The sequence below is a fragment of the Oryza brachyantha genome, chromosome 1 (genome assembly GCF_000231095.2).
Source record: "Oryza brachyantha chromosome 1, ObraRS2, whole genome shotgun sequence".
NCBI lineage: Eukaryota > Viridiplantae > Streptophyta > Magnoliopsida > Poales > Poaceae > Oryza > Oryza brachyantha.
The window spans coordinates 8,289,892-8,314,883 of NC_023163.2; the positions used below are offsets into that span (position 1 = coordinate 8,289,892).

A 24,992-nucleotide genomic window follows, 5' to 3' on the forward strand; every position below is an offset into this window, starting at 1 on the left:
ATACTCTCTTTATTTTCTATTTAACGTGGTTGTCTTTTCGTCTATATTTGATTATTTTTTTGTCCTAAAAAAATATATAATATTAAATATTTTTTATGATTTGATTTATTACTGTACGAAATTTGCACCGATAACTTATAATTTTATATATTAGATAAAATTTCTAAATAAAATTAACGATCAAATATAAATTTAAAAGTCAATGACGTGAAATAAAGGAAACCAAAAAGAGTAGTAATATACAGATCTACTGTAGAGTACAGTATAGATATGAAAGGGAAAATAGTAGAGTTTTTTTATCATTCTTGAAAGTATCTCAATGTGCTAAGAATTTACTATAAATTTTTGTTATCTCAAGGTAAAAATGTTATTTTTGGTATCTCAAGGTAAAAATAGATGGTACCTCGAGATAATTTTATAGGATGGTAAAAAAGCTCAAAATAGTAGCATGCACCTGAATACTTGATATACATAGGACTGCCAAAAAATACATCTTTTTTTCGCAGAGGACAAAACACGTTTTGAGAACGTCTGTCTCTGACAAATCGACCGTAGAAATAGCCAATTTCTAGAAACGGGGTAAAAATTTCAGCAGGAACGATTCCCCATGTGGTTTTCTTTAATGCGTCTGCTGCTTATTAAAATCCATTTTCACTCGCGATCGTCTTAACATGTGCAAATAGAAATGGATTGCTCTAAATATTATGAATTTTTACGCGCCAAATTAAACAATTAAAACTACTAAAATATTTTTCAACTTTATTAAACATCTGTACATATTCACACACCCCCTATTAAAATCATACGTTCTTTTACACTGAATATTGTCTAGACGATAGAGGATGAGTTTTTTTTTCGATTTTACTTTTTATAAAATCTGTAGTGCTTGTTTGGCATTCTAAATGACTAACAAAAAAAAAACCATCAACTACAAAGTTTTTGATGTTGTTGATATCTACAACGTTGATATATATATAATGTCTCAATTGGAGGTCATTTGAAACATAGATATGAGACTCTGTAAAAATGGCAACAAAAATTTCAACGGCTAAACGTTGTCAAATGTAAAAATGTAAAACTCATCAACTATAAAGTAGTAGGAGTCGTTGAGATTTAAATATTTGATACCCAACTTCATATTATATATATATATATATATATATATATATATATATGAAAATTCATTTCTGGAGATGAACTACTTAAGCACCTGCCTATTGTTTGTTTTAAGCCCCGTCGGGGTGTATATTAAATTAAAAAGGGGGAAAAACAATTTACAAGAGATATAACATGCGATGGGTGTAGGAAGGGAGGGGAGCCAACTTGCTACGCCTAGGTGTAGTCTAGCTTGGGAAAGAAAAAAATACATTACACGTTTTCCGTCGACTCTCATTGGATGGGTATGACTATTGAAATGCCCTTCGCTCCACTTAGGCACCAGGAATAGATTTCGTCAGCAATGCGATCCACTAGCGTATGAAGAGCGGTCTCTTCCCTTCTGAAAACTCTGTTGTTTCACTCCTTCTAAATTTCCCACGACACCAGCATAAGGAGGGATCTTAATCCCTTCTTAAAATCCTTTGGTGTTGATGTTGTGGCATGGTTCGCATAGAGTGCTTTTGCTATATATAGTCTGCATGTGTAAATTAACATTTCCACTAGTGGGCTTTCATGTGACCTGCATGTGTACGTAAATATGCCTAGTTACACACATGCGTCGTGCTTCTTAAGATGCCCACCTACGTAGAATTTGTTCCACAAATAAGCAACAGGGTCTTGATGGTCGTCTTATAGACTGCATATATGAAGATCTAGATGGGTTTCAGTCGATAGGATTTTCTTATGGGGTGATCCTAAGCTTCGGTAAGCGGCCACAAAGACAAGCTTGATATCCCATATATACTTAAGTTATCCATTTTTTTCGAATGAAGAGTAGATCCTTCATAAATGATCATGGGTTATCTACAAAGGTTATATTTTCATGGATAATGCGTAGATAGGAGGAACACCTCAAAACATAATAAGCTCTCGATAACAAAGACCTAGCATTGATCTCTAAGGTCAAGACCTTTTTTAGGGAAAGAATATCTTCGATAGACTAGTCCTTCTGTTCTAAAAAATAGTTGTATAATTGGATTCAAAATTTATCACAAATATAATTATACATACCATCCCTAGTAGGCCCATCACCCTACTAGCACTCACAACTTATGTCCTACCATATCTATATATCCTATATAGTTGGAACAAAACTCAGCATGCATAAAGACACCCAAAATTTACGTTATTTGACCATTTTTAAAAGTAATTGTGAAAGTCATATGGTTTCAAAATTTATTTAAAAATGATCTGTTTTGCTCCACGCCATCCCTGAAGGCTCTATAACCATGCCTGTGGTTAATAAATAGTAATCGACATTCTAAACATAGACAAAGATAACTATAGATTGATCCCGGGTATTTTAGGGTTGACTTTAATTGAACTAAATGAATAAAATTTTATTTTAGATAAAACTTACTTTATTTTGTTAAACTAGAGCTAAACATAAACTATCCGTTGGTCGATCTATGCCCATCCTTAATCATAGAGTAATATAGATATTGGTGCCGTACTGTAACTTTAACTCTAGGCACGAGCAACATAAGCAGTGTCACATTGCAATTTTAATTAAGGTACAGGCAAAATAAACGAGTATACATATAAGGGAGGTTGTATGTATGTACATATACAAGCTACCGGCAAACTTTAGGAGGGAAAAGAAAAAAGCAAACTAACGTACGTCATGTTCGTTTCAGTTTGGTGCAAATCTACATCATGAAAGTACGCGTACAACGCCAAATTTGATCGTGCAAGTTTGATTCTTAGCCTTCGGTTCTTCAAGTCCGTCACATGTAGCTCCAACAGCTAATATGTTCTTAAACAAAATGAAATCTGGGCATGCGTACGTACTTTTATTTAAGGCAATATATATACAACATGCGACACGTTCTCTCTTTGCGTGCTTGCCTCCATAGTCTATACTTGCAATTAACGCTGCATAGTCAAATACTTTCACATGCTTTTGTATGAAACATATACTGTTCTAGTACTAAAAGATATAACACGCATGGTAGGCGAAATATTATTGAAAAATAGAACGTTGCACCAAATAACTAGGAGAAATATTGCATGATTATTTTGTGAAACATACCTACCCCTCACTTTTGATGGCATAACTATGACGGGCCAAGGCAATAAACCAATGCTCAACGTGACCCTCACCTATGACGGGTCCTACGGGATGCCGCCATCGGTGAGCTCTCCAGCTACGGCCCGTCATAGGTTCAAGTGACCTATGACGAGCTAAAAATAGAAACCGCCAGAGAAACACCTCGGTCGTATTACTTTTTCAGCTCGTCGTAGATAACTTGACACCTTTGATGGGCCACTCAAATCTGATCCATCAAAGGTGTTGTAAAGTCACCTCAAATGATATCTACACCTAAACTGTTTGAGTTGAGCTATGTGTTTTATATATATTGGTACTAGCTGAGCGCTTGGGATCTAGTTTAATAATTTTTTTCCAATCAAAAGTATTTTTTAAATTTTTATTAAAAAATATATAAATAAGAAAAATTCAGACTCACAAAGGGGGAGAATAGTTAGTTAGGCCATGATCGCCAAGGTATGTTAGTTAACTTACCTGTCTCGTTTTTCGCATGCACGCTTCCCGAACTGCTAAACGGTGTATATTTTATAAAAATTTTCTATAAAAAAGTTGTTTTAAAAAATCATATTAATCTATTTTATATTTATTTAATAATATAATTAATTAATCATGTACTAATCTATTGCTACTTTTCCGTGACACCGTAAGTTAACTTAACAACCCCAATGGCCGAACGCGGCCTTAGTCCGATGACACATATTCATCGACGGTCCAGAAAATTGGACCCAGTGGGCCTGTCTCGGTCCATGAGAAAAGTGGGAGTTCATGAGCCCAGTGGATTCCAAATAGGCCTAGTTCCATCGGTCCACGGGAGGTTTCATCTCATCTGATTTATTTCAGTTTGTTCTTTTTGTCGCTGGGCCTATTTTCTTGCCCTTATGATTTGTTGTGCCCATGAATTTCGTAAATACAATTACGTACTACATATCCATGCACAGTCGAAGTAAATAATAACTCATGTAGTTGCAATGAGCTGAAACACGTATAATTAACAAATATGAATTATATCGAATGCCTGAATGGATGGAACATCCGTAATCACGGTACAAATGTGTGAGATTAATTAACATTGGCTTAAACAAAACGGACACCAACACCAGATAATAAACAAAAAAGTTTTGCAACTAAAACGTCGGATCGATGCATGATAAGCTGTTAATTACCATGAAGCAATAACGCAGGCATAAGTTTGCCATGCAAGAGAGACGGAGAGGTGATCGATTAATTAGTCGTTGATGGCGCGGCACGACATCCTGACCTGGCCGAGGCTCCCCGCCGGCATGGCCAGCTGGCTGAGCTTGACGAGCGCGCTGGTGAAGTCGCTGTTCCAGAGCGTGCCGTTGGCGGCGTACTCGTTGACGTGCTTGAGCGTGGAGCTCTGGGCGACGAGCGCCCAGTCGGAGTGGAACAGCACCACGTTGTTCTTGTTGTTCTTGTAGTAGCTGTTGTCCAGGTAGTCGCCGCCGACGGCCGGGACGACGTAGCCCTGCAGCTGGCTCCCCAGCGTCGCCGCGTCGATGTCGCGGATGTTGTTCGCCGCGGTGGGGTTCGCCTTCGCCGCCGACGCGCAGATCTTGTTGAGGACGTCGTCGCGGTAGCTGGCGTTGATCTCGGACGACGGCGCGGTGAGGCGGTCCTTGAAGGAGGAGCAGTGCGCCTTGCCGATGGAGTGCGCGCCGGAGAGGATGACGAGCTCCTCCGGGGTGAACCCCTTAGCCGTGAAGCCGGCGACGAGCTCCGCGACGTCGGCCTTGGAGTCCGGGAGCGTGCTGTCCGCCTCCGCGGAGGACGAGACGAGGCCGTCCTTGCGGCCCGCCGGCACGTCGAAGTAGACGTTCCCCTTGCTCATGTACCTCGTCGCGTCGCGGCCCGCGAACACGACGATGTCGGCGCAGGAGACGACGCCGGGGCACGCGGCCTCGAGCTTGGCCTTGATCGCGTCGATCACGTCGAGTCCGGCGATGCCGATGTTTGCGCCGGCCGCCTTCTCGGGGGAAGTAATTACATCCGATTTATCAAGAAGGATCGAGGCATCACAACCCTAAACGAACCCCCAAAAAAAAACACAAGAAATACAACACATTAATATTAATATTAATATTATTATCGCCCATGGTTGCAATTAAGCTTAATTAATTATTGTGGTGTGTGTTTACCCTAACGAAGCAGTCGTGGAAGAAGAGGCGCAGGAGGGCGGCGCCCTTGGAGTTGTCGGCGTCGAGGTAGGCCGTCACAGTCTCGTTCACGATGGACTCCACGCTGGAGTTGCCGCACTTGCTGTTGTAGTAACCCACCTTCAACGCGTACGGCGCCGCCGCCGGCACCACGACGGCGGCGGCTAGCCGGAAGGCCACCGCCAACATGCACACTACCACAAAACTGGTCTTCATTTTTGTTTTTACCACAAGACACCTCGAGTGATCGATCTGTGCGTACGTCGTCGTCTCTTGTGGTAGTGTGTGAGATCGATGTCGAAACCCATCCAACCTGACCTGCTTATATATAACTGCAGATTGAGCTACACCGATTGTCCAATTAAGTCGGTGGTTTGTGCTCAGGCACGAACAAATAATAATAATCTCTCTGTCGTTCCTCGAGGAGAAGAAAGAAATATAAAAAGAGTAATGGTGGCTATATATTTTGGCAAGAATATTGGGGACACATCACACACGAGCTGAGCTGCTGGGCTGCTAGCTAATTGAGCGGAACGTGGCAATCATGTCGAGGTATAATACGCGGTGTGCACGAACTTAATTAACTGTCGATCCGATCCCCATGGACTTTCTCATTTTGTAAGTACTGTTTGTTAATAGCTTCGATCAGACATTCAGACAGAGCTATTGGCTAGCTAGATAGGTCTTAATCTCGTCCAGATCTTTATACATCCAAGTTGTCTTTAGAGCTGCAGGGTTTGATAGACGACAGATCGATCTTGATCGGTGCAGATATGTGGGGTTGCTGGTGAATTCGATTGTTGAATTCTGACAAGACAAAACTTGGATCTATTCGATCTCAGTTGCTCGATTTTTTTAGATTTAGTTCATTCAGCGTGTGCGCACATTTGTATCCGGGAGTGCACAGCTGCGCTCTTGTACTTGTAACTTGTAAGGATTATTGAGGTTGTTTCCAACCTATCTCGTGTTTAAATATTGACAAAGTTTTTACTCCACATTTTTTGAGGTATGTTTATGATCCGTTTTGAGGGTATATAATATAACATGCTTGGGTACTCCTTGCTAATCGTGATTGGCATATATCATATCTATTTTCATAAGATTTGCTGTTGGATATAAATGAATTTATATTATTCTACTAATCATAAAATGCATGAGTCATTTTTACTTCACTTCATGAGCATATATATATATATATACATATACCTTTTGAAATGCAGTGTAATACTACTACAGATCCGACCACCGGTCATTGGCCACCTGTGACGGGCCAAAGTGACCTGTTACAGTCTTATAGATGTCCAAATTTGTGGCATACCATAATTTTGCCTGATTGAGGAGAAGCATCGTAGCATAGCCACTCATAGATGGCGCATGAACTGTAACGGGTTAGTATTTTTTTGAGTTTGATCTATTATCGGTTTTGTACTACTGCAGATGGATCGAAGTTTGTGTGTATAGTACTAATCGCTTGAACAAGAGTATGGATTAATGGCGTTGCTGAGTTCTCTAATGTTGTGGAGGATGAAAACTCGATGTTAAAGAATGAATATATGGTTTGTTGCTGCGTTGATTGCAAAAATAAGAGTATTTGTTTACAAATAGAGTGTAGTCGACATAGTCTCATTTGATACGTAGATGATTGATGAAGGGCTATAATCGCTGGACAAAGCATGGCGAGCAAGTCTAGAACTAACGCCACAGTCCCTAAGACAATGAACAGACGTACAGAATGAGGAACACCAAAGAAGCTAACGTGCTTGTTCCTTCTCCATTTGATGGTAATATTGTTGATATCGGTAGTAATGCATGTTACTGAACTACATAAACTCGATCACCTATAGCAGAGTTAATGTGTTCCCTTCTCATATTACTGAACTTATCAACTATTTATTCTCACTAGACATGACCAATTTTGTATTAAAAGGTGGATGGCCGCTAGTCCCGATTTTTTTTCTCCCTTAATAAGTCAACAAAAACCTCCTCTTATTTTTTGAACTGAAATAATACTTAATTACATGTGTGTAATTATATATATATATACACACACGCGCATCTATAGATGCTACATTTTTATATATATTCGCCATTAAATTTGTCCTTAAATCTTGTCATCAAATTTTTTTTCACCAAGTTGGAATATAGTTCTGTGTTGCTATCCTAAACAAATGATACAGCTCAAAGATGAAGATGCAAATCACTAAATGTTGATCTCATAATTGAAAACTGAGTTAACTAAAATAAAGAATTAATAGTCTCCATTCTATTATATGCAACCCTAAAAACTGTCCAACCGACATTCACGTGTCAGAATAAAAAATGGGGACCCTAGCTCATTCATGCACTTCTATTAACTAGTAGTCTAGTCAAACTAATAGTAGCTACTTGTATACAAACTAAATACAGGTTCGTGGATTATCTGTATCATTCTAAGGTTTTATATTCCCAGACAAAAAGAAAAAAACTGTTAGGAGCATGTGACGGGCTCAAGAAGCAAAGGCTAAGAGTCAAAATTGCACGACTATATATCTCTAATTAAGCTTGCAAGTTGCAACAACCATAGATGGTTTAAGATGTTGTACACGTACTTAATTTGAGGGTGCAGATTTAATTTGTAGTGCCTAACTGGGATGAACGTGGGACGTCAATTTGCATGTTCTAGCTTTTAGATTAATATTCCAGGTGGCGTTTATATGCATGCGTGCATACTTCTAATTCTTTAATTTGGGGGGGACGAAAGGCTAGATACCCGTTCGCGAAGTTTATGTCATTCTAGTCCAATATGATCATTCTCAAACCTGTGATTTCATTGCAGGCCATCTGTTCATGGCCCAACTGGTAATCCTAGCCCGAGGCGTACTAATGATCACCATTTAACCTCTTTTCAATCCTAAATAGGCTGGGCCCCAGTGTCAGACTCCCTCATTAATTTATTACCACAATTCTATCCTTGCCCTAACAAATATTACATCATTTCATTTCCTAAATATTTAACACCATTGATATTTTGATACATTTGTTACTATTTATTTTATTTATTTATTATAAAATATATAAAACTATATATATGCATAAAAGTATTTTAACTATAAATAAAATGATATAAAAAATAATTAATAATTATGTAAATCTTTTGAACAGGAGACGAGCCATCGTCACCTTATTGGTCTAGCTGTCTCGTGTAGCGGATAGCCGGGAACGCCGTCGTGTCTTCGTCTTCCCGCCAGCGCGCGCAGATCGCAGCCAAGTGCAGCGCGGAGGGCCGAGCTCTGTAGCCGTCTGCCGTCCTCGTCGCCTCGGGCCACCGCAAGACGAACCATCGCGCCATGGACGTCGCCTTTACGTCCTCATCAAGATGACTCAAGAAGCGCCAAGAATAGTACCACGAGGAGACAGATGAACCGTCGTCTTCATCTTCCTTGAACTGAGCTCCCATCGCTAGCGATCTTTCGCATCTAGCCACATCCGAGCACTAAAGGCCATGAAAAGAGAACCTACAGGTCCGCATCGAAGTCATATACACTTCTATTTTTGTCCACGTCGCAAGATATCTTTCCGTTCGCCGCCGGCGAGACCAAACATGGCTGCGGCTATGGCTGCCCTGTTCTGCCCAGCCCCGAGGACTTCGTTTAGAGAATTTAGAGAACACTGGGTATCAATTTGTAAAGTATACAGTGCATGACATGTGGGGCATGGACCGACTCGTAAATATAAAACAAAGCGAGAACTCTTTAGAAAGTCTATTTAGTCACATGTTAAAGGAGTTCGGGTTGATTGACATATAACTGAGGACTGTTTTGCATATTTGCTTTCGCTCCTTTAATTTAAAATCTGGAAAAATTATGAAAAATCCGCTCAACTGAATAATGTGCTAGGTTGTAAAATCTATAGAAATTACTTCCAAGCTATGAAAATTGCCAAACTCGTCTTTTGGGGTCAACGAAATGTTTAGAATATTACAGAAGACTAAAAACTAACATGTTCTGTACAGTAATTGTAGATAATAAATATGCTTCAAGGAAATGATTTAATATTAGGAAGAACACACTTGTTAGCTTGTAAAATCCATAGAAAACTCATACTAACTCAATTTGCCCACTTATGTTGGATTTCCTTGAATACTATCTTTGGTTTGGCTGAATGAGCTTACCTAGAATACATGTTAGCATATTGTATAGTGCATGCATGCATACTATAAACTTAACCTAAAAAGCCGCCTAAATTACTTTTAGGTCCAATCATAAGTAAATGTATTAGTGAATAAAAATTAATATCCTCCTATTTATAAATAATAAAATGTGTAATGCAAAACATAGAGAATACCCCTAAAATTAGTATGGTATAAAATACGGTATTTCATGTATATACTCCATTAGACTTATTAAAAAAACTGTAGATTCTTTTAGACAAACCTAACTTCAGCGAACCCATAGGAATATATGTATATTTGAATCTTGCACACTAAAGTATACTACTTGTAGATTAGTAAATTATTTTTCTAGTATTGTGGAGAAGAGTAAATACTAAAACGCTAGCAAATTTGTAATATTTATAGAAAATGCATTCTATCTCCAAATGAGACAAACCAACTTCAGTAGATTCAAAATATTATGAATTTTATTAGTGGGAATTTAAATATGGCATGTACTACATGTAAAATTTGTCAAACAACTATGCCTTAGGAAAGATAATTTAATGTATATCAAAAATATAGTTGAACTTGAATTGTAAAACTCGTAGAAATTTCAGTCTAGCTCTAGAAATTATCAAACCAACTTTGTTGAACTAATTAAATGTACCATTATTCTGTTTAGGTATTTTAACCTAGAGCCAATTCCTAAAATTCATATTCAAGTATAGTAGAGTATAAATAACGTATTCGATAAATAATACCATGAAGAATTCACCTAGGTTCACATGTAGTATATATATGTGGTCAGGAAAAATGACAGTCCCCTTTGATTCTGAGAAGTTAAACTTGTGTAAAAAATATATAGAGGGAATACACTCAAAGTTTGTAGAGTAGAAATATTGTATTTAGGTATATAATTTCCTAGGGATAGTTGAAGATATAGTATAAAATCATTTAAGAAAATCTAACTTGAATAAAACTATGGGAAATTTAACTTGAATAAAACTATGGGAAATCACAGTAGTCAGCATCCTCGGGTGCTTTGATGTGCATATGATGGAGCTGACATGCAAACCTACTCGTTATTGCCTACTTTATACCCCTTTCAGCCTCCTAGATATTATTTTGAAAGGTGCCAATTGTGAGCGATGCAATATTGAGTGGCAGATGGCTATTATGCGTGTATGGATCCGATTTGTTTGAACCTATATGGCATTTACAATGGGCACTTTAACGATATAATTCTGGTTAGTCCACAATCCATGACTCCAAATAAATTTTATGGAATCCACTATTTAATATTTTTATAATATATTTGTTGAGTGTTAAAAATATTCATACATTTTTCTGTAATCTTGGTTAAACTAAAATAATTTGATTCAAAACGATACCAAAACAACTCACATTTTGAAATGGAGGAAGTGTTTATGTGCATTGAGAGTTGAGGCACCGTAGATCAACCATGCATGTAACAAAATTTTAAATCCAAATGTCTTTGGGAGGGATGAATAAGGAAATATTTTACTAAAAAATAAATTTGGCTCCAGCTGTTCATTGAAATTAGCCCTCTCCTCCAGTTATAAATTAAAGTTTTTGTCTTGACTAAGCAGCTGATCCTGCTCTAGTACGTCTCTGCCAAAGAAAATATTTTCAAGATTAAATCAGTACAGTATTAATTAGTACTATCAGGGACGTACAGGGCCAAATGGTTTTAGCTGGAGAGACCGTTAAGTATACTTCATGCATGATCCTATTTCTGGAGAAAATACAAGGTTCGCCAACCCAGCTGATGCCAGTAAACTAATCAGCTATAGCGGTAAATATTACAAGATTGTAAACTAACATTCCTAGCTAGATATAACTTTCTATCTCATGATGAGAAACATATACTACTGTTGAGTAGTACTATAAAATAGGGAAAAATGAGAAAGGGAAAAAGATTAGCGCTGATCCGAAGCACGTCTCCAACTACTTGTCTTGTATTCTGTAACTAATAATATAAATGATATCCTAAACTAAGACAAATCCAAGGAGAAGCCATGTGGTTGGTGCGGTTTGTTGGATGGGTTCTGTCACAGCATGTGAGCATGCTTTCATGGCCTTCAACTTGTGTGTGTTGTGACCACACATTTGAACATCTATCTATCTATGCTTCTTTTTCATCATTTAACCCCCCTTAATTTATGGCTAAAAGAGACAATCCATCTAACTGCTCAATGTGACATCCCCTTGTTTATAGCTAGACGTGTTAAGCATGATGTGCTTGTGTTTTCGTTTTTATAGGGATTTGTTGGATGCAGTTTTCGTTTTTATAGATTTGTTGGATACTGGAATCGCAGCCTCACGAATAACGAGTAGAGCGTTATATATTTATACATAGTACGTACGTACATTCTATCCAGAATTTATAAAAGTTTCGAACAAGACTAGCTTGTATATATATATTGTCATGAACATGGAAAATGGAGATATTCCAGAAAAGAAAATAATAAAAGAAGAGATCATCCTCGAAATTCTGAGTTTACCTTCATATTCCTACATATATATTGTGTAGATTTAAGTATTTAACCATTCTTTCTGCGGTCTCATGCATGGGTATGAGGTTGTTAATTATATACGTATATACTGGCGCCGTCGTGATTAATTAACATCGCAGTTAATTATTTTTACTGTATGCAGAGTTGTATTGTATAACTTATGTAACAGATTAACATGGCTGAGATCGACGAATTACAGAACAAATTACAAACGAATGGAACTCAAAAAGAATGGATCGATGTAAAAAGAAAGAAAAAAAAAAGAGAAGCAGCCAAATCAAACTACAATCATATATAGTTATTTGATCATCCGTTTGGTCTTTTGCCCATGCACGCATGCATAGATATCGAATTAGTATTGGAAGTGGTTGCTGACGCTGCACTTCTTCCTGATCTCGCCCTTGCTCCCCTCCGGCATGGGCAGCTTGCTGAGCCGGAGCAGCGAGTCGGAGAAGTCCTCGTCCCAGAGCGTGCCATTGTTGGCGTACTCGTGGACCTTGTCGAGCGAGGTCTGGTTCGTGAGCAGCTGCCAGTCGGAGTGGAAGGTGACGATCTTGGCGAGGTTGTTGTGGTAGTAGGTGTTGTCGAGGAAGTCGCTGATCTTGCGGACGCGGCTGGTGAAGCCCGGCATGAACCGGGCGACGGTGGCGTACTCCTCGTCGCGGACGTTGTTGACGACGTCCGGGTTGGCGCCCTGGGAGCACTTGTAGTTGAGCAGGTCGCGGTAGGCCGGGACGATCTGCTGCGGCGGCTCCGAGAGGCGGCCGGTGAAGGAGGAGCAGTGGCCGGCGCCGATGGAGTGCGCGCCGGAGAGGATGACGAGCTGCTCGGTGTCGAAGCCCTTGGCGGCGAAGTTGTCGGCGAGCTGCTGGACGGTCATGGTGGAGTCCGGGAGCTCCCTCTGGGCCTCGTCGGCGGAGGAGACGAAGCCGTCGAGGCGGCCGGCGGGGACGTCGAAGTGGACGTGGCCGTTGCTGAGGATGCTGCCGGCGTCGCGCGCCGCGTAGATGAGGATGTCGGAGCACGACACCACGCCCGGGCACCGCTTCTCGACGGCGGCCTTGATCTCCTCCAGCAGGTCGAACGCCGCCAGCCCGATGTTCACCGGCGCCTCCTTCTCCGGGTGAGGGTTCTCGTACGACTTGTCCAGTAGCACAGACCCATCACACCCCTGCGCGCATTGCTCAAAACCACCATTAATCCCAACCACATCGAACTGCTTGGAACAATATGTATGCAACATTATTTGATGTGCTCGATCGCATGCGTAACTACGAACCCTGACGAAGCAGTCGTGGAAGAGGAGGCGGACGAGGGCGGCGCCGGTGCGGCGGTTCTGCTTGAGAGCCTTGATGACGTGCCACTTGATCACGTTCTCGACGCCCTTGCACGTCTTGCCGTAGTACCCGACCTTGAGCTCGCTCGCCGCCGCCGGCTCGCCGCCGATCACCAGCGCCGCCGCCGCCACCAGGGCGCACACGATGGCCACCGACAGCTTCATCATGCTTCCCCAAACCTAGCAGCAAGCTAGCTAATCAAGCTAGATGAAAGATGAGCTGCGAGGCGATGCTAGGACGGGAGGTTTGGATGGGGTATATATTGCCGGGTTCGGACAAATATTTTAACGGCCATGTATATATAATATCATTCACTGTACTGATGATGATAGCGAGAGCCCAACATACCCACGATGCTGGCACAGTGCTACTACTACTTCAATTGCGACTTCGAATTGATAATTGATACACTATCATGCATGTGTACTAAACTACAAAAAATCGAGCCAATAATGTGTTTTGCACAACCTGGCCGGCCGGTGCTCTTGCAGCTCTGCTCTCTGGTCGTCGATCGATGGTGATCTATTTGATAAAATAGTGTACTAGCTAGCTAGTTTTAGGCCAGGCTGCATGTACGTACAGCTACATATGTATATTGCCAATTTGTATGATCGTCGTGTAGAATACGAGACTTTCCTGAGCCTTTCCTCTCCCTAGGCGCCGCCATGTTACCGGATGAACAATGGATGATATATACATCACACAATAATTGCTAATTAACCTGCAGGATGCGTAATTAATGAGATATATATGTGTTAATGTGGCTAACAACCGTATGTTGTTCCCTGGTCTCTGTATTCTCATGGAAGATGCAGCCATACATGCATGTATATAATTAGACTGGTGTGGATGGTCAGGACCATAGATTTCGCAATCGAACAGCAGTTTAGTTAGGATAGGATAGTACATCTTTATATATATAGTATATAACTATATATGTATGAACCTAGCTAAACATTCAAGAATTAATTAATACTCAGCTAATAGCTTCTACGAGTGTACTGTTTGCTACTTTATTTTCTTTTAATGTGGGTTGAAGGAGATAAAATTAAGGGCATGTACACGGCTCGCATTGTTGAATGTCGTATGTGTGCTGCAGCATTAATAAACCATCGCTCAAGGTTCAGATCGAATAGAGTACTAGTAGAAAGTACGTAGCAGCATGTCACATCTCAGTTAGTTAGAGATAGGTTGTTCCATCCATCCATCCGTGATGCCTGGACTGGACGACTCATCTCTTTTGGTCTTCGAAGACCAGGCAGATCCAGAATGCAAGCTTCTGCAGGTTTCGTTTACACGCTGGCATGCATCGCATTATTATTAGATATATACAAGCATCGCAAAAGTGCCACTTGTGTACTAATCGTCAGAACGTACGGGAAAAGAGACGTTGAGATATATATTATAGTACTAAGATTTCACCAACTCTGCCTGCTAATAGCGGTCATCACCTACCAAATGGGAAAAGAAAAATAACTGAATAATCATCTTCACTGATAGAACTGGGCGACGAAATGCAGTTCTGTCAATTAGGAGTAGTTTGTTAGCTCTACATAACAGAATCTTCTTCGATTAGTAGTACTAATGAAGAAAATCTCTTTGAGAACCATATATAAATTGCCTGATGTGTGGATGCCTGCATCGATCAGAAGTAATGAAGCTAATATCGATCGATCAGTGATGAGACAACCATGAGGTATGCATACACTTTTAAAGAAATAATTATCTATCTAGTTGGGAAAGAAGTTAAGTAAACCCACAAATTACTGAACTTTTTGGGATGATCATCAAGATCAGAATCTCTTTAACAAAGCATAATATCATTGCATTGGATATTTGTATATGCTAATTGACTATTCAATTAACCATTTGTTAATGCATGCCACAAAGGAGAACATATTAAATACTAAAATGCTACAATTGTGGCGGAATATGTGTAGCTTCCTCTCGATCTGATAATTATGACTAATGAGTCATACTTCTCTGATTGTTAATTTTTGCCGAAGACAGTACAAATTAATGTAGACAAATACATGCACACATGGTTACTTCTATGAACACACGCGCACCCTGAACACCTTTATATCTTGTAATTGATGAATTAATCACTGACATCTCATTGGTGATTGACATGCCGTCAACCATAGGAAGAATGAATAGCCGTAAATACAGGTACTCGTACGTGCTGAGTTGCCGTAAATACAGGTACTCGTGCTGAGTTGAAGACTTAAATATTTGGGTGGACAATATCACCAAAATAATTAAATCTTATTAACTGAGCCATCTCAGTTCACGCATACCATGTACTTATTATGTTTAATTAATTACGCTATACAATTTCAACAAGAAATTTTAACTTGGCCAACGCTCTGCTCTATCAGTACAATCGTAAATTGTCACATAATTGTCATTCAATGGGTATATATTTACACTGAAGGACGTGTATGCATGACACGAGTGTAGCACGTACCGCTAATTAAATTAAAGTCATGTTGTTAATTCCTATTTCAAAATTAATTAAGAAACACTATCTCAATTAGTTGATATAATCATATAATAAGAGCTTTTTTCCCATCCTTGAGGAGGTACCAAATCTTTTCTATATAAAATTTAGTAACTTCTAGTACCAAAAGGTACTAAATTTTAAATAAAAAACAATGGTATCTCTGGGTACCTTCTCAAGGATGGTAAAATTACGTATATAATAAAGGGTTCAGCTTTGGATTCTTGTTTAATTTGCCACACTTGCAAAACATAACTTATTTTCCCATGACCTCCAGGTAATTTTCATTTTCAACAAACATATATATGGTCACAGAAGAACATACATGTCAGGTTATATTAGGTTAAACTGCCTCAGTATACATGTCCAACCATGACAAATGCAAGCACTTTCCGTTGGATCGAAATCGATCTCTTTTATCACAAACAATAAACCTCGAGCTAGCTAGATAATATATACTGTACTATTTTACAATGGCGCCGACAGGTCACCAGTATCTTCACGCGATATATATGTTTTTTATGTAAAGTTATCGTCTAACTACCGTGAGTTGGTGTGTCAATATTTTATCATCATGTGCCTGTATATACATTGTCCTATCTGCTTTGTTCAAGTACTTTCCTAAAAAAACACTTTTTTTGTGTAAGCTGCTTTGTTATCCGTGAAAGAACTTTATTAGTTGCAAGTGAGGATACATGTGGTAGCTGATCGATGTTTAGGTTCATCCTCAATGGCAAAAATAGATATACACACGTGAATATACTATATAATATATCAGTACACACCAGTATATAATGGGATTGAACATATTATGTACACGTATAAACAGACCAACTGGGCTATCTAGCTAGCTGTGATATGAACAGACAGGACACCACGCGTGTGGTACCACCACTTCAATTAAGTTTGTAACTAAGATGATAAACTGACAGCTTAGCCCCAAATTAGTTAGGTGTGATTTGCACGATGAACTGTACAGCACATGCTATACGTATTTTGCTGTACGTTGCTTTGTTTTTAAAAGATTCCATTTAATACTGTATTAGTATGATCGTGTTCCTGCCATAGGGTGCTATGTTATGCTAACATTAATTCCTTAGTATTATTATTGATCAGTGCTTAGTACCTTTGTTTATGATTACTTTGGAATGCTGGTAAATAAGTTACTGTCAATTATTCTCAACATAATAGCTATAGATTTAGTACATGTTCGGATGTTCCTGAGTGGCTATTTAAAACGAGAATTTAATTTAATATACGACTCTTTAACTTATCTTTTCTTATACATACAATTATATTTTGTGTATATATATCCACTAATCTTGAAATGAGTCGCCATGTTTCCTTTGGAGTATCGAATTCTCACATTAATTAAAGAAAAAAGAAAAAAGATTTTAACCATGAGATCAGGGTGGGTTCATACTATTACAAGATTAGTGGATATATATGAAAAATATAATTGTATGTATATAAAAAAGAGAAGTTAAAGAGTCACATATTAAACTTAATTATCATTTTAAATAAATTATATATAAATTACAACTATATGCATGGAAACTTAAAAGTAAGGAAAAGTTATTTATACAATCCAATTGTAATTTTATCTAGTTCCATGCAAAATTGTGTAGAGATTCCCCAAGGTAAACCCTAAAAAGGTATTTATCGGTATATAAAATATTTTCTCCGGTTTTTAATAGACAATGTCATTAACATTTGGGTACAGGTTTGATCTTTTTTCTTATTAAAACTTACATAATTATCTTTTAGTTTGTTATAACTTGATTTATTATTAAATGTACTTTAAGTCTAACTTAATTTATACATATTTACATAAATTTTTGAATCGGACGATTGGTCAAATACGTGAAGTTGTCTATATATTACAAACTGGAGGGAGTATGAATGTGCTTGGTGTACATTGCAATGAAATCATCTTTTTCGTATGTTCAGTGCATGTCCAATTAATCACGCGCGCCTATTTTTCTGTTAACCTTTACTTTTATGGAAAGCAAATTTCGCTTACTAATTCTTCACCTTGTTATAAATACTCCACGTCCGCCACATTGTCCTGGACTCGTGGGTGTATTGAGATTTGGATCGGATGCGTCGCATCTGCTTGATGATATGACACTACCTCTCTAATTATTTTCAACTTGGTCAGTTGATCTCATTATATATATCTATCCAACTTGCAGCATGGTGATGCAGTATATACCCTGTGCATGTCTATCTGATCAATGCATGTGTGGTGGGCCCCTGTAGTACAGTGGCTAATATCTCTAGCTTCTTGTACACATGATTAATTGCCAGGTAGTAGTTCTCTTTTGAATGCCAGTTGCAATTCAATCTATAATATGAATATATGATGAAGAAGATGACAAACTACCACAAAAGGGAACAATGATGGTTACATGATCATAATTGGATTGGAGGCATATGTATGCAAGCTTCAACCTATCTATTTAGAGCTAATTAGCTATTCATGACAGTATGACAGGAAATTTTGGAGTAATCACAGAAACAGTGAATGAATCTAGTCGATAATTTAGGGGACCCAACTATAACTATGTTCGAATTAGAAGAAAAGTCCATATAGACACTTTTGCTTCAACCAACCAAATAGTTTATCATGTAGGGAAGTCCATTTAGGTGGGAGCTACTTATAATTATTAACACTACAAAATTCAAGCATGTTAAAATCATGCTTACCAAAATGTTGGCACTAACAATAAATTAAGCATCATTTAATTTAATATTGGTTGTGCACCACCATAATGCCAAAAGTTTTGCAATCAACTTGGTGTTACTCTAGTAGGCCTGAAACCAAACAGTAAGAGCATTTTTGTTACCACTCCAAATTCTGAATTTAACTCTATATGACAAGAGGTTGAAGTCAGGTTGTGGATCTACTCGAGCCAGCTCCACTTCTATAGGTTATTTTTTTCAGATCACTTCAGCCCAGGGTTCGTGTTATAGAGATTATCATTGTGATAATCGCTTGAGACAATAGGGCGTGGCTTCCATAATGTGCGGTATGGTTTGGAAAATTTCGCAAGGTTTTAATAATTTTGAAAGAAATTATCAAAATAATAATCGTCAGGTCATCGCCTCATGGTTTAGGTCTTAAAAGCAATATTGCAAACCCTGCTTAGCCTGCTTCACTTCCATTTTGTGGAGCTAAAAGTATTTGGTTGGGCTCTAACTCTAGAAGATGGGAAGCTGGAGCTAGGGCTATGCCAAACTAGTCACAAGGCTCTTTTTTTACACTTTGTAGATTATTTACCCCATGCTTTGAAAATATAATTTATCAACTAACTTTCTTGTACTACATTTCTTAGTTATATTGTTTATTTCCTAAAACACTAGCATATTTATTTCTAAATAAATGTTTCAACTGATATGTGAGCCCTTCGGTCTCATATTCTCTTGTTTTAAAAAAAAATGTTGAGAGTTGGTGGTGAGGTGGTTGCAATTTTCCCACTTAACCTTACCATTTGGTTATTTTTCAAGTTGTATATGGTATAGAAAAATATAGTGTGATCTACGGTATGGAGGCGGCAGATTCAACACTTACCCGCGTAGACACACTATATTTTTGGGGAGGAGTTAACAACTAGGGTGTGTTCGGGGGTGGTGGATGTTAACCGGGCGTGGAAAACACGGTAATAAATTAGGGCATGATTAATTAATTATTAATTATATAAATAGAAAAAATTGATTAATTTGAATTTTTAAAGCAACTTTTCTGTAGAAAATTTTCATAAAATTTCCTCATTTAATAGTCCGATAAACGTGTACGAGAATATTGAGTTACTTAGCAGCCTAGGTATACTATCATCATCATCTAGTATAAAGCTACGTACGTCATATACTATCACGCTATTAGGACACGTTTTATTGGACGACGGGAAGAAATAATCATCACATGGACGTTGTCATAGAGTTGCTATCTTTGAAAGATATTTAATTCGGAAATTATGTATGCCACAATATTGCGCAAATTTGTTTCGTCGAAATCAAGCTAATAAAAGTCTCCACAAATGAAACTAGGGTTGCGTGCAGAGCATCTTATGCGCGTACTGCCGCGTGTGAGAACGTACAGCTAGCAAAGAAATTAATCATGCGTAGTGTTAATTGTACCGTATAAGACTTGATCAAACGCGGAAATGATACGGGAGACATTAATTTTTCGTATTCTTAACGTAGTAAATAATATGATGTTTTCTTAATTTCGTTGTCCTGGTTTGGGGATCATTAATTGCTTGCCTGTGATATATAAATATATATATATATACACAAAATTAATTTGTAATTAAAACTTATATATATGTCTGAAGAATAAAGTATGATTAAATTAAAATTTTCAAAATTAACTCTAAATTTAAGGTTAAAAATTTAAATTTTAATTTATAAAATATAAACAAAAACGAAAAAAATACGGATGAAAATGACTTGCTGAGAGGTGCAAGGTAAGGAAATAGAGTAGTTGTTGATGACTTGGTGTACACCTTGTTCTTCGGTCAATCGCTTGGAAGTCAATTAATTACTTCATCGATCATGTGTACAATGACGAGGAATTAGTAAGCAGCATGTACATATATATGGTGCAACTACTGTACAAGTGTATTTTTTCTACATATTTTGAGATGGTTCATGCATGTATATACATATTGCTTGAACCACAAGTACCTATATATCGACATATATATATACAGGGTATATATCTAAGGTGCTGTTTGTTTTTATAAGTCTTAGGACTAAAAATTAGTCATAGAAGTAAAACATAAGTTTTATTTTCGTCCTATTATGTTTGTTTGGAGGGGCTAAAAGAAACTAAAACCTTATTAAATGATCTACTCAATAGTACACAACACACACATAGCTGTAGGTCTAGAGTAGTGGAGTAAATATGCTATAAGCTTTAGTCTCTTTTAGCACCTCCAATTCCCAGGGACTTATGGACCTAGGTTGTTTTAGCCTCTATTAGTCACTTATGTTTGGTATTTTATGGGCTAAAATAGACTAAACTGGAGGGATTTATGAATTAACTCCTCAAAACAAACGATGCGTTCAAGACGAGAGGTTGGAGTTAGAATTAATGGTGCACGTAAGACGAGAAACACCATTAGCATATGATTAATTAAGTATTAACTATTATAAACTATAAAAATGAATTAATCTGATTTTTTAAACAACTTTTATATAAACTTTTTTAAGTAAAAGACGTGCGTTTTGTAGTTTAGGAAGCGTGCGCGTGAAAAAAATAGGCAGTTGTTATACCGGATAGGCCCTCTCGAACGCGCCCCAAACAGTACAAAGAAGTTTGTTTATAAAGCATATGGCCAAGCAAAAGTTGCTGGGTGTACGTTTCTAACACAAAAGGAATAAAAGACAACCGATCGAGGAAGTTTCCAAATTAAGTTCCAAAAGAGTAGTACTAGGTGGCCAGTTTTGTTTAGACAACCGCAATGATCGCTCGACCGGTTGCCTGCCAGACGAGACGATCGATAGTGCATTTTGCAGTGCGCAGGGCGCGGGCAGTGCGCGCGACGTCGCAACACTCGTGATGTAGCTAGCTCGAGTTTTTGCTGGTTGGCCAGCCGGGCAGCTCGTGATGTAGATAGCTTGGCATGCAGCTTGCAGTAGATCGACCGGCCATTCCTCCCGAAAGCGATCGAAATAGTCGTCGCTGTTCTGCTGGGGGCGATAATTTTTGTTCCGTTGTTTGCTTGCGCTGCCCGCGTCCGTCCTGCGTGCTACGCGCTTATTATATGCCGCGAAATCCGAGTACTTGGGGCCGAAGCAGCCAAGGGGAGCCACATGCTATTTTTGTCAATTATTTTTGAACGTTTTCATTTTTCTATATAATGTTAAAACTAAATTATTGTAAACTTATTTTTAAATCTAAGCAGCCAAGGGGAGGGGGTGGATTTGTTTCATAGAGGTTTCATCGGAATAAAACGTGTGGGCATTGTTTCCAATCCGATGAAACTCCAATGAAACGGCAACGGGAGTGAAGCATTTCATCTAAACTAGATTTTTACGATGCAGTGTGAAAAAGCTGAAAGCATATCATGTTATATACAAATAACTATATATAATATTATAGTACACTTGGTCGCAACATAATACAAAGATTTAACGTTGTGGTTATATGGTGAAAGCGTGCACCAGAGCTTAACCAAAATAATCTGATATACACACTCTTAGAAAGTGATAAAACTGTGCACGATACTAGTCTAATTTTTCGTTCCTCTTTCCAGCCCGACGCCGCTGCTGTTCGCGCGCATGCAATCATTACGTACGTCACTACCCACATTTTGGCACGTGCATTAGAGCGGAAGCAGTTTTTTTAGCACACGGGTGTATATACATCCGTTGCTTGCATGTTATCTAAATAATCATAAAAAAATATGAAAAAAATTTAACAAGATAGTTTAATATGAGTTATATCACTCCACCAACATGCAAGTTTAAATTCATATTCTACAAGTTGTAGCAAAAATAATAAAAATAATTATGAATATGCGTATAGTTAGTTTTAGTTTTATTTGTTTTTTTACAGATGTTGAATTTAAGCTTGCATATTTGTGGAGTGATATAACTCATATTAATCTGTCTTGTCAATTTTTTTATATTTATTGATGACTATTTAAATGACATACAAACACACGGATGTACTTATACCCGTGTGCTAAAAACTGTTTCCGTGCATTAGCTTTTAAAATGGGTTGAGTCAGTTTGTCCTGAGAATGAGTGTAGTTGTTCGATCGTGAGATATGCTCGATCAGTGGAATTTTGTTTGGATTGGACTTCTGTAGCTGCTGCTTAATTTTTCTGGATTGTGCTGGGGATGTACTGGGCTTCAAACCTTTAGCAGGCCTTAGCTACGCTACACCCGTTTTTCCGTACTATCCCGTTTTAACTTTTAAATATGAGTATATTCACGGTGATCTCTATTTATAATATTCTACTACTAATATGATTATTTAAAAATAGGTTTTAAAAGTTGATTTATTACTTTTATGACCGGGAGAAAAAATATTCTGCTATCAGCAAATATCAATATGTTAGTATTAAATAAATACAATCTAGTGGATAAAAGGATATATAGAATGGTTGTAACGATTTCTGCAACTAAGTAAAGCCCATCGTACAGCACCTTAAATGTATGTGGTTTTCTTGGTGCCAATAATTTTGGAGAAAATCACTTGTATACCCCTAAAATTTTAGCTAATCTCACCTACGGCACTCCTATGGTATTGAATTTTGCTTACTTCCTTATGTACCCCTAAAATTTGATTTTGAACCATTTAATGCAATTCACGTCATTTGATCATTAGTTGATTGTCTAATTTCTATAAAAATGTTAATTTTACCCTTTGATAAACATAGAAAATTATGAATTACATTATTAAAATGTAAAAGTTTACCGCATAAAACTATTAATGGTTATAAGTTTAATGTGTGATACATTAATTATAACATAATTTATTAATATATAATGAAATAAAAATATTTATTTATTTATTTTGCTCTTTAAAAATTCATGAAAGTAACGAGCATTCATACATACATAGATAGGACTACCTCCATGCTCATTATATTTTTTTAAGAATTCTCCCGATCAACAAATCTATTGTTCTATTAAACTTCAAACAAAAAAATTAATTTATTACGTTTATTTTATTTTTAAAATTTATGTCAGAATTTTCCGCACTAATTATTTAGTCTCGTTAGTTACGTAAAATGCACAAACTGTGCACTCAAACAAAATTTCCAACCCCTTTTCAAGCTTACTAGCTATATGCCCGTGCTTTGCAACGAAATGATATTTTGAAAGGATATATTAGTTACTTTAAAGCATAAACTTTGTTCATAGTATACTAAACAAACTGATGAACTAATTCTCATGTTCAAACAGAGAAACATGATGTCTGTTAAACTTAAACAACTGATTGCATCCCAACAAAAGTAATTCTAACCGGGCAAGTATAACAGTGTAGACGATCGACAGCTAAATAGATAACTTGTACCATGACTTGTCTATATGTTTATCTGCGAAACATTTAATTTATCCATTGACATATAAATCAAGGTAATCAAATGGTGCTAGCGAATAGACGAGATGCGATATGCAACAGTGCTAGCGGTGTCGGCTTGGCATTGGAGCACGTACCCCTGTCGTTTCTTTCCGAAGAGACGCTGTCTGTTAGATGCGGCGGGGTTTTTTTTGCAAATTTTGTAACATACAGACGGCTTAAAAACAGATGTTATACGTGTCCTAGGTCGTTGTTATTTTTCCTTCTCCTGCGACTGTCTGGGCGAGCGGTGGTGGGGATGAGCGGCGTCGGCGGAGGAGAGGGCGGGAACGCAGCGTCGGTGACGGACGGCGAGCGACGCCAACGTGAACATCGGCGCCAACGGGGGGCAGCTAGGCGAGCGACGCCAGCGTCGGCGGTGGCGTGTATGCGTCTTTTCTTTATTTTTTTGGTAAAAAATTGACTTAATCCCCTTTACGCTGAAATTTATCTGGACCCTTTTATACCTTAAAATTTCAACATAATCCCTTCCATGGTCCTCATTTTTGGATAAATTCCCTATATTTGTATTAATGCTCCTTATTTTTATGACTTCTTAAAAAATAAAATAAATACATATTTTTATTTTGTTATCTAAAAATAAATTGTCATAAATGATGTATCGCACAACAAACTTATAATTATTAATAGTCTCATGTAATGAACTTTTATATTTTTAATAATATAATTCATAAATTTCTACATTTGCTCAAAGGGTAAAATGGTCATTTTTATAAAAATTAGACAGTCAACTGATGGGAGGGGCCTGAAAGGGATCAAAATTAAATTCCAAGTATACAAGAAAGTAAGCAAAATTCAGGGGCATAAAAGAGATTAACTAAAAAATTTAGGGGTATACAAGGGATTATCCCTTTTTTCCATTTCTTTTTTTTTCAACCATGTGTGTTCTTTTTTCCGTTTCTTTTCTTTTTTGCAATGACGTAAGTTCTTTGTTTTTCATTTCTTTTTTGTTTGACGTTTTGTGGGGAGGGCAGACGGACGAACCAAAGATGCTCCTCT

The 24,992-nt window shown here is 37.8% G+C and overlaps 2 protein-coding genes across 2 annotated transcripts; both read right to left on the minus strand.

Moving 5' to 3' along the window:
- Nucleotides 1–4,433: 4,433 nt before the first annotated feature.
- LOC102714332 (peroxidase 2-like) lies at nucleotides 4,434–5,598 on the minus strand. Its single transcript, XM_006645726.2, has 2 exons — nucleotides 5,365–5,598; nucleotides 4,434–5,249 (listed from the first exon to the last, which is right to left on the minus strand). The coding sequence occupies exons 1-2, from the start codon at nucleotides 5,596–5,598 to the stop codon at nucleotides 4,434–4,436; spliced, it is 1,050 nt and encodes a 349-aa protein (XP_006645789.2).
- A 6,554-nt stretch (nucleotides 5,599–12,152) lies between these two features.
- Nucleotides 12,153–13,638, minus strand: LOC102720557 (peroxidase 2-like). The gene is made up of 2 exons (XM_006644027.3): nucleotides 13,331–13,638; nucleotides 12,153–13,222 (listed from the first exon to the last, which is right to left on the minus strand). The coding sequence occupies exons 1-2, from the start codon at nucleotides 13,553–13,555 to the stop codon at nucleotides 12,404–12,406; spliced, it is 1,044 nt and encodes a 347-aa protein (XP_006644090.1). The 5' UTR covers nucleotides 13,556–13,638; the 3' UTR covers nucleotides 12,153–12,403.
- Between the last annotated feature and the right edge of the window lie 11,354 nt (nucleotides 13,639–24,992).

Excerpts from the sequence above, each read along its gene's own strand:
- LOC102714332 (XM_006645726.2), bottom strand. The coding sequence starts at position 5,598 with ATGAAGACCAGTTTTGTGGTAGTGTGCATGTTGGCGGTGGCCTTCCGG. Across the intron at positions 5,250-5,364 it reads TCCACGACTGCTTCGTTAGG|GGTTGTGATGCCTCGATCCT; the intron begins GTAAACACACAC and ends GGGTTCGTTTAG.
- LOC102720557 (XM_006644027.3), bottom strand. The coding sequence starts at position 13,555 with ATGATGAAGCTGTCGGTGGCCATCGTGTGCGCCCTGGTGGCGGCGGCG. Across the intron at positions 13,223-13,330 it reads TCCACGACTGCTTCGTCAGG|GGGTGTGATGGGTCTGTGCT; the intron begins GTTCGTAGTTAC and ends CAATGCGCGCAG.